The sequence below is a fragment of the Ranitomeya variabilis genome, chromosome 4 (genome assembly GCF_051348905.1).
Source record: "Ranitomeya variabilis isolate aRanVar5 chromosome 4, aRanVar5.hap1, whole genome shotgun sequence".
Taxonomy (NCBI): Eukaryota; Metazoa; Chordata; class Amphibia; order Anura; family Dendrobatidae; genus Ranitomeya; species Ranitomeya variabilis.
In genome coordinates, this window is record NC_135235.1 from 537,142,706 (window position 1) to 537,153,438 (window position 10,733).

Genomic DNA, 10,733 nt, shown 5'->3' on the forward strand with positions numbered 1-10,733 from the left:
ACATAATTTTTAAATCCTGAAGGAACTAAAATTACGTCACGGCTTGCTGTGATTGGTCGCGTCGCGGCCACATGGGCGGCACGCGACCAATCACAAGCCGGGACTTCACGTAAGGAAGTAAACGCGCGAATTTTAAGCAAACAACGCTGCCGGTTCCCTCGGTGAGGTCCAGGCTGCGTCGGAGAGGTGAGTATAGCAATATTTTTTATTTTAATTCTTTCTTTTACACATTAATATGGATCCCAGGGCCTGAAAGAGAGTTTCCTCTCCTTCAGACCCTGGGAACCATCAGGGATACCGTCCGATACTTGAGTCCCATTGACTTGTATTGGTATCGGGTATCGGTATCGGATTGGATCCGATACTTTGCCGGTATCGGCCGATACTTTCCGATACCGATACTTTCAAGTATCGGACGGTATCGCTCAACACTAATAGTAACATATAATAGCATATAATAATAGCATATAGCATATAATAAATCGTAATATCCTCACAGGTATGTAGAAGCCATCATCTTTCCTTTAATGCGATAGGTTGGAGTTTACCTCAACCCATTTCTTCCATTTCCTATCATGTTTCGTATAGTAATTATTTGCTATTGCGAAGTTTTCTTCGTATGTCTTGTGTAAGTTAATTTGGTCTATAATTTCAGTAAAAGCCGGTAAAATCGGATTCTTCCAATGGAAAGCTATGATTTGTTTGACCACAAGGCAGATATGGATGATAAGAGATCTCACATTTGTGTCTATTTTTTCCCAGTTCAGGGACAACAAGGCCATTGCAGGGGTAACTATAATATTACCTGTTAATAATTTGTTAATTAATTTTATAGCTTGCCTCCATAAGGGTTTTACCCGGGGGCATGACCAAAACACATGTAGCAAACTTCCACGCTCTCCACATTCTCTCCAGCACAATGGAGATCCTCCTGACGGCAGATGAGAAAGGCGAGCCGGAGTATACTACCATCTTGTTATTATTTTATAGTAGGCCTCTTTCAGTGTCATGCAGATGTTTGATGCATAAGTAAAGTGGATTGCATTTTCCCACTGTTCTGGAGTGAACGTTACATTCAGATCCCCTTCCCATTTTATCATATGAGCTAACTTATTAAATTGTGTGTCATTGTTAAACCACCGATATATTTGCTTGTTGCTCCAAAATAAATTGTGTGTGGGGTTTTTTAGTAAATTAATAGTTGCTTCAGATATTTTTGGTTTGTTTGTAATGAATTTTTGAGCTTGGTCCTTTAGTACCATGTAAGGGAAAAAGGCTGAGGAGGGTATTTTAAATTTTTGTTTAATAGAGCTGAAGGTGAGAAATTTAACCCCATCATGGATATCATTTAATTTTTGAATCCCATTGTCTCTCCATATGGGGAGGGGTTAATATTTTGGGTAAGCATGATAATCTCTATAGGGGTATTTTGGAGGAGGACTTTCCTGTTGGAGCCTCTCTTTCGTTTGGACAACTTATTCCAGGCATATATAATGGGAGAAAAGATAGGGTGATGGGCGTAGGCCTTATAAGGTCTGTTGAGAATATGGTCAAAAACCAATTCTTTGGGAGATTTCCTATGGTTAAGTTCAATTTCAAGGTCAAGCCAATTCGGAGGATCTTCTTTCATGACCCAATACTGGCTTTGTTTTATTAAATTCGATAGATATAAAGCTGTAATGTTTGGTAAGCCTATGCCCCCAAATTCCTTGCATTTATATAGAATGTTTGTGGAAATGCGGGCCCTTTTTTTATTCCAAATAAACGTATTTATTGTTGATTGGAAGCTAGTCAGGTAGGAAGTGTTGATTTTTAGGGGAAGTGTTCTCAGTATATAAGAGATTTTTGGGACGATAAAAATTTTAGTTGCCAATACTCTGCCCCACCATGAGAGGTCTTTAGTACCGAGGAAACCTAGGTCTTTGTTTATATTTTCCAAGAGTTTGTTCAAGTTTTTCTTCATTAATGTGTCTAAGTTTTTTGAAATGATTGTACCTAGATAGTCTAGGTCTCCTTCCGACCAACTGAATGAAACTATATCTTTTATTTTCTTTGTTTCTAATTCCATCAAGTAAAATGGCAATATTTTGGATTTATTTTCGTTTATCTTAAAAAAGGTAATAGTTGAAAAAAATTGAAGGGTTTTTTGTAGCTCTGAAACTGATTCATAGGGGTCCGTCAGGGTAAACATCATGTCGTCGGCAAAGAGCCCTATCTTATAATGGCGTGTTCGCGTTTGTAGACCTTTTATGGAATTATTTTGCCTAATTGATTGCGCCAGTGGTTCCATTGATAAAATAAAAAGCAGCGGAGATAAAGGCACCCTTGTCGTGTACCATTTGAAATGTTAAATGGTGTAGAGGAGTAATTGTTTGCATAAATTTTGGCTGTTGGTTTTGAATAGAGTGCCATTACGCTGTTGATACATTTTTCATTAATCCCAAATTTTTGAAGTACTGATGTTAAAGAAAGCCAATTTAATCGGTCAAAAGCCTTTTCGGCATCTAGAGTAATAATTACAGATGGCACTTTTGAGGAATGAATCAATTTAATTGAGTTGATAAGTCTTCTAGTACCATCTGGCGCTTGACGACCTGTTATAAAACCCATTTGGTCCCCATGAACCAATAACGGCAACTAGGATTTGAGCCTATTTGCAATTAGCTTGGAGTAAATTTTCAGATCTGTATTGATTAAGGAAATTGGCCTGTAATTATTAACAAGGGTTAAGTCCGAATTGTGTTTGGGAATTAAAATAATTGTCGATTCTAACATTTCTGCTGGGAATTTACCTGAGGAACTAGCTATATTAAAAAGGTTTTGTAGATGTGGGGAGAGTAATTTGGTGAAGGTTTTATAATATTCGTTTCCGAAACCATCTGGGCCTGGCGATTTAAAGTCCTTGAGTTGGAGGATAGTTTTTTCGATTTCTTCTTGGGAGAATGGGGAAGTTAGGTTTCCTAAATCATTGTGGGTCAATTTTGGAAGGCTAATTGAGGTCAAGAATTTTTCAATGTCAGAAATATTGGGAAGTGGGGTGGAGGGTTGGGAATGTAAATTATACAATTTGCTGTAATAATCTGCGAAGGCTATATCTTGCTTGTTATTTCCTAGAGAAATGGGGCAAAGGTGTCTATGATTGATTTTGACATTCTTCAATTCACATGAATAAAGATTAAATACACAGGACGCAATAGTACCTTGCAGAAAAGAAAAGATTTATTGACCACCATAAAAACCAGAGAAACACCTTGTGTCTTTGAATGGGAGGAGACACATGTAAGGGTTGGTAAAGAGGTATATGGGGAAGATGGAGCTTAAAATGAGCTGTATCACAAGAATATGACTGGGTTCTGTTCAGGCTTAGCGGACTTTGGTAGTAGCTGTAAAAAGAAGAATCTTGGTGTTATTATTTACTAATACATATATTCACAGTTTATATTTTTTGGCTTAATCAATCGGGCATAATTTAGACACTATATGAGTATAATAAAAAGGGCATTTAACCAAAAGGGCAATCATGCTGACTACAGAGCCCACTAAAATAGGGGTAAAATCAGGTCAGTTCCTCTTCTATCCTCAATGGGCAGTGGAAATCAAAATGTAGGGTAGAGAAAGTACCAAGCAAACTTTCCTTGACTTTGAGGGATGTATTACTATGATTTAGTTTAGAGACAGGCTGCCTTTTTTTTTGCTTTAAGGCATCCTCTACTGGTTAGGCACCCCAATATTGGACCTCATGTGACAGTCTTTTTGTGAAATATCCCTGTGCTATTTACTTAAACCTTTACTTTTCACATAGAAAACTTAGAGGTTCTTTGTGTTCATAACCAGCAACACTCTCGTCTGGGGCTATATCTCACATCGTGACTCAGCCCAGTTCACTGGAACAAAGCTAGGCTTAAATACCAGGCACAGCTCATGGGCAAAAGTTGTGTTGTTTCTGGAAAAATAAGTAGACCCTTTTCATACATTGGACAACCCTTAAAGGGATCATATATTATTAAAACTGATATAAAACATCATCTTCATTGTTACTATCTATATACACCAACAAGCCATAACATTTAATATTATAAAGCAATATGTATGATTCCTCTTCTGCCACCAGAAAGACTCCAGCCCATTGAGACATGGACTCCACAAGATTGATATATTGTTTAAAATTTTATGATACTTACATGAAGTGGAAGAGGTTGTAGTTGATGAAGAGGTTCCAGTTGATGAAGAGGTTCCAGTTGATGAAGAGGTTGCAGTTGATGAAGAGGTTGTAGTTGATTTAGATCCGCCAGCTGCAGGAAGCCTGGAAAACAGACATGGAGTTAACTTAATGGACCAGTAAAACCAGCATACAGTAAATATATACATGACGTCAATGTGATTTCTATAGAAAATCTTCATATTGGTACTAAATGATGACTGAAGAGGTAATAATTGAGTTTCTTGGCTTATAATAGAAGGGACATCTTAGAAAAATGTTTGATGGGGATTGTTGATGGTCACAGATGCTAATGTAGGGATGACCCACATTAACACAGATTATGTGAAATTACACATTTCCTCCATGTGCCATAAAATCCTTAAAATGTGGTATTGCTATACATAAATGGCCATGCATTACCATTAGATTGTCTTCTGAAGGACTTCTAACATGATCCCCACTCATGTAAGCTGCAAGCATCGGTGGCATTAGTTCTTAATTCTGCCTAACTTATGTTGACAATATGGTGGCCAGTATACAATAAAACATTAATGAGTTGCCAATATAAGAAAACTATTGTTATCCTCTCAGACTCACTTGCTGTCTTGTCCATCCAAAAGTTCTCTGTATTTGGAAATCTCCTGTTCTAGACGGGTCTTGATATCCAAAAGCATCTTGTATTCACTGCTCTGGAGTTCCAGCTGATTTCTGATGTCTTGAAGTTCACACTGGATTTTGGCTATAACTTCTTGAAGTTGTGACAACTGTGCACAATAGCGTCCTTCTGTTTCCGCCAAGGAGGACTCTAGAGCTGATTTCTGCACATGACAAATATGGTTTATTAGCATTCTTGTCAAACAGAAGGCATTACTATTACAAATCACATTTTTTATTAATTGTAGACATGAACCAACATAGCCTCCTTTAAAGGTTCCTCTGTAATAGCTAAGAGAGTCACCGTTACTTCCTCAGAATTAAACAGTAACCTTCCACACCCTTCATAGCCTAGAGGCCCTCATACAGATTCGATTAAACCTGGCCAAACCCATCTATTTCGGCAGAACCCTTAATATGTATAGTGTCCTGCCAACTCTCTGTGGAAAGATGATCAAGGAATAGAGGTAAGTTGAATTAAAATACCTGACCTCTGGTTTTCCCAGGGAACAAGTCAGTGACAGAGTTACGTGACAGTGGCTTAAGGTTTCCATACACATTAGATGAATGTTGGACAAATCCACCTATTTCAGAAGGACCAGCCAACAATGTGATATGTATGAGGGTCTCACATAGGAATTTCAATGGCCTATCCTATTGTTTTAAGGGAGCAGTAGCTTTCTCCTCTCACCCCATTGAATACATATGAATACTTGGCCAAGTCAAATGCTCAAGTGTATGAGAAAGTGGGGAGGGATACCTATTTGTCCCAAAAAAATTCTGATAATACTATTTAGAAGATAGCTCTAAATAAATACTATAAAATCCCATAAGTCAATAAATGAATGCATTTATGTAGGGGAGCATACCAACAGTCACTAACAATTCATTATAGAGATGTAGGGAGGAAACAATACATCACAAAGCTATGTTATACAGAAGACAACGGCAATAATACTTAGAAGTTAGATTCCAACTTTCTATCATAGCATTCCAGAATTCAGTATATTCCAAGATTTTTGGGGGGAGGTATGCCTATAAATCTCTAACAAAATGTGTGACTTTTTTACTAATCAGCATTCCTAGCACCTCCTGACTTTGCAGGTTTGCACCCTAAATGTTTGCTATGGTGTTCCCAACCCTATAGTATCCCTAATTTAAGCATACAAAACAATTAATTAACCCAAACATTATCACAGTATACTACAAAATACTCCACAATCGCAGCTAAATTACATCCTATTGATGTTGTGAAGAAGCACTATACAAAACTCGGAGTTTGGCAGATGATCTCACTACAATTTGTTTTATATAGATTTTTGAAAAAATATATCTCATAAGTGAAATAAAATCATTTGACGATAATTGGACCCTATGAAGTATCGCTTTTGCGGGACTTTTACCTTGCTCTTTATTGCTGCAATGCATGGAAGGAGTGGTAACAAAAAGAGAAGTGGTGATGGAAGGCATAATGAGACTGTTATCATAAATGTAGCAATCGAACATTCGGATTAGTCCAGAGCTTGCACACTTCTTCATTATTTTGGGACATTTTATGGCTCTGTTCACTTACCATACTGAGCTGCGACTGCAATTCTATCTCCAAACTCTGTAGTGTGTGTTTCAGGTTTGTGATTTCAGACTTAGAAGTTTGGACCTCTTGACTTCCACTAACAACCTGTACTTGCAGTTCCTTGGTCTACAACATACAAAAACATTAAGGAATTTTATTAGTGACATGACAATCACCTGTAAGATAAACAGAAGTATAGGAAATTGTGATAAAATACTTGAAAATTCTGAAGTCACTACCTGACAAAAACAAATTAAATATGAAAATTTTATTAGCTACCTTAAATGACTTCAAATTGAAATTGTAACATACATATTTGAATATTGTAATTATAAGGTTTTTCTTACAAGTAAATCAGAAAATAAAACAAATGTCATCTAATTTCCGCTCCACTGTGTAGTAAGACTTGAAGGCCACACAAAGTCGATGAATTACACTTCAAGCTCACCTGAGCCTGGAACTGTGCTTCAGCTTCTTGTTGGTATTTGGCAGCCATCTTCTCATATTCACTTCTCATGTCACCCAGAATCTTACTTAAATCAATACCAGGTGCTGCGTTCATCTCGACATTGACATTTCCACTGACTTGGCCTTGCATTCCCTTCATCTCCTGAAAAATAATTTAGTAAATTCCATAATTTGACATATTGAGTTCCAGAATCACTATTTACCAATGTCTTGATATCTCACCTCCTCATGGTTCTTCTTCAGGTAGGCCAGTTCTTCAGTAAGGCTTTCAATCTGACTCTCAAGGTCAGCCTTGGACAAGGTCAGCTCATCAAGGACCCTACGAAGGCCATTAATATCAGCTTCCACACTCTGGCGGAGAGCCAGTTCGTTCTCATACCTGAAAATAAATATGCATTGTAGAGAATGAGAAGATATAACTATTTTTGGAATATAGTCATAAACTATTTGATCAGAGCTGAACATGTATTTTTTAAATAAATATTATGTAGATTTATTACTTGAATTTACTAGTTAGTTTTTTCTTTATGTCTACTATATACTATTAATCTTCCACCATATTGTAAGGACACAAGTGACAACTGAAGTTGTCAATTCTGGAAACACGAACCATTACTCTATAGAGGTTGTGCTCATGTTTGAAAGGTTAGGTAACCAATAATGCTATTTTTTTTTTACCACCAAGCTAAATACGCCCACACATCTGCCTAGTTAGATCTTGAAGTTATGTAAACTGGCTAGGAATAAGTGACCAATACTTACTTAAGTCTGAAGTCATCTGTGGTGAGTCTTGTGTTGTCGATGGCCAAGATCACTTTGTGATTATCAATTTGGGCAGCGAGGATCTGTAGATTGTCAAATAATAAAAAGGCTGTGACATATTGCGCCAATATAGTATTACTGAGGTTAGAAATTAAAGAAACAAGAGCATGACTTTAATATAATTCTATCTGAATAAGGTGGAAGATGTCTTCCATTCACCATGCAATGCACCCATTCAGATACAGGCTCAAGAAACTGCTATATGATTATAGGATATGTTGGTAATTTGTTCAACAGACAATTAACTTATTCATATCCATAATTGCGTGCAATAGAAGGAGTATTGTTGTATCAACTACAGGTAAATCAGTAAAATCAAATAATGTCATTAATAAAGTCATTCTTGGAGTAATTCAGTTCTCAGGAAGCTAACATATCCAAAATGACTGTAAGTGCTATATTGTTTTACTGCCTTCAGGAAATGAGTAAAGGATTGTCACACGACCAGTCTAATTTTGTTCTATGACATACAAATATCCGGAACCCTAGGTATTTTATTTCATATAATATATGTTTTATACCTAAATAAAAAGTATTTGTATATTATAATTCTAGCTCTTCGTAAGCAGTTTATGTTCCCAAATATGCATCCATCCAGCATAGTACAAGGGATATATACCCCACTATGCTGGATAATTACTATGGAAGCAATAACTACATTTTACTTTACCCCAGAGATTGAGTTTGCTATCCTAGCCCTCTCTCGTCAAAGGAAGTACCTTGCTGATGCCCCCTGATACCAGGAACTTGAGACAAAAGCCCCTCTATAACATGTAATGCATACATTATACTTAATTAGATTATATACAAATTTTATGATTTCACTATAATGTGAATTGGGGCTTCAGATTCTGGATCTTGGCCCTAGGTGAAGGATAGCCTATCTATGGCTCTGTCAATTTGCTCCTTTTGAACCCATGAATACATTGTGGACAACCCCATTCCTCCTTCTTATTGGTCACATGAACCTGAGCAAGCTCCTCCTCTCCTCATACAAAGTAAGGGTCAGACTGATTTAAAGGTCACCAAGGCTCTTCAGGAGTGCCGCGTTGAACTGTCACAATGAAGGAATCCATTGCCTCTGCATATTGCAATTGACAAATTGCAAGGCTATCACACTACATGGTAATAAGGTGTGTCTGCTACTGCACCCCTCAAGGCACAGTTTCCAAACATAATAATTTGTTCAAGGTCCCAAATCATGTCTGCCAAATTAGGCTCTGTTCCATCTTGTTACCAATTAACTGCAGGTCATATCTAGATGTGAACTCTATTTTAACATTCCAGTAATTTTAGCACTTGAACTTCATCGAGAGTTTATCAAATTATACTTGTGATTTGACCACAGACCAGTATGTGAGAAGCAAATGAAAATGTCTGTAGAAGTTCATACAACAAAAAGATTTTTGTATTGCCTTTGAATATGCAGTAGAGATATAATTGCTTAAAGAACATTGAATTTTTGACTACAATATTAATCTAACATTAACACCTATAATACCAGTGCTAACGGTGTTAATAAGTGAGTGCATAAAAAATATTTTAAAAAATAATCACAATTGCAAGGAATTTTTTTTAAATTAATTTCTGCTGTGCTGGAGGTCACCTACAAAACAATAAAATCTAAGGGGTTAGGTATTTTAAGGAGAACTGGAAGACCTACCTTAGCACGAAGATCTTCGATGGTCTTAAAGTATTGGCTGTAGTCTGCTTCCTTTTTAACAGGGCTCTGCTTATCATACCATTCTCGAATCTTCTTCTCAAGTTCTGCATTAGAGTCTTCCAAAGCACGCACCTTGTCCAGATAGTTGGCCAAACGATCATTCAGGTTCTGCATAGTCATCTTTTCATTACCAGATAGTAGTCCCTCTCCAAGTCCACCTCCCTGGTTAAAGCCACCACCAAATCCAGATCCACCACCAAATCCAGCTCCACCAGCAAAGCCGGATCCACCACCATAGCCAGCTGCACCACCATAGCCAGCTGCACCACCATAGCCAGCTGCACCACCATAGCCAGCTCCACCACCAAATCCAGCTCCACCACCAAATCCAGCTCCTGCTCCTCCACCAAAACCACCATCAAAACCAGCACCTAAGTTGCCGGCACCATAATCTCCAACCTGGCAGAAACCTGCATTTCCACCAAAATTTCCACCATAATTTCCTCCTGCTCCAGTAGGAGCATATTTAGAAAAAGACACAGAATTCCTTGCACCAACTCCCCTTCCACCAGCTACAGACCCAGTTGATGCCCTATAGGAAGAGGATGAAGAGTGATAAGCCATGTCTACAAGAAGTAGATGATCCCAAGTCAATGAGCTAGTGATTAACACAGCCTGTTCTAGTACTGTAGGAGCATGTTGTGAACCCCAACTAGTCTCCTTATAAATTCTTTTCAATGGGTGTCACCTTTCAGAATCTAATTAGTATTCACTACGTATCTGCCAGGAGTGAAATACATGCCAATAAGAAATTGATTGCACTCAAGTTTTTTTCAGCATTATTTTCCTTCTTGGATATAGTTGACACACAACTTTCACAGTCAATGTTTTTTTTTTTCTTTTGTTTATCTTCACAAACCTATAATTTAGTCTGGGAGTATTCCTACAGGTGCGTGTCACACAATGACATCTCACTGAACTTTTCAGAGGGATCAATCCACCCACATCACTAATTCAGCAGAGAGCGGGATAACCTCATGCAATGTACATAGATATACGGTACCTCTTAGCAGAATACATGCTGTGTACATTTTTAGGGTAGGTACAGCTTTATTGAGCATATACTAGGGACATGATTGAAGTGCACCAGTACATGTAGAAAAGAGGTCTAAATTTGTTATCTCTACCACTTATCCAAAATAATTGCCTCTATTTCTAGAGGACCAATGAATGCTTCATTTCACTTGTGGATGTGCTGCTGGAGAACTTAAGACCTGCTCAGTAAAGGTGATCATTTGAGGGCTCCTTCCAACAATACAAAAAAGTCCACAGCAGACAACCTCTATTGGTTC

The 10,733-nt window shown here is 37.6% G+C and overlaps 1 protein-coding gene across 1 annotated transcript; it reads right to left on the reverse strand.

Moving 5' to 3' along the window:
- Positions 1-3,197: 3,197 nt before the first annotated feature.
- Positions 3,198-10,087, reverse strand: LOC143765612 (keratin, type I cytoskeletal 19-like). Its single transcript, XM_077252456.1, has 8 exons — positions 9,382-10,087; positions 7,659-7,741; positions 7,119-7,275; positions 6,877-7,038; positions 6,429-6,554; positions 4,799-5,019; positions 4,182-4,303; positions 3,198-3,383 (listed from the first exon to the last, which is right to left on the reverse strand). Exons 1-8 carry the CDS (start codon positions 10,003-10,005, stop codon positions 3,364-3,366), a joined length of 1,515 nt encoding a protein of 504 aa, XP_077108571.1. The 5' UTR covers positions 10,006-10,087; the 3' UTR covers positions 3,198-3,363.
- Between the last annotated feature and the right edge of the window lie 646 nt (positions 10,088-10,733).

Coding starts and splice junctions, on each gene's coding strand:
- LOC143765612 (XM_077252456.1), bottom strand. CDS start 10,005: ATGGCTTATCACTCTTCATCCTCTTCCTATAGGGCATCAACTGGGTCT. Junction 7,276..7,658: donor ACAGATGACTTCAGACTTAA/GTAAGTATTGGT, acceptor ATTTATTTTCAG/GTATGAGAACGAACTGGCTC. Junction 7,039..7,118: donor TGAAGAAGAACCATGAGGAG/GTGAGATATCAA, acceptor ATTATTTTTCAG/GAGATGAAGGGAATGCAAGG.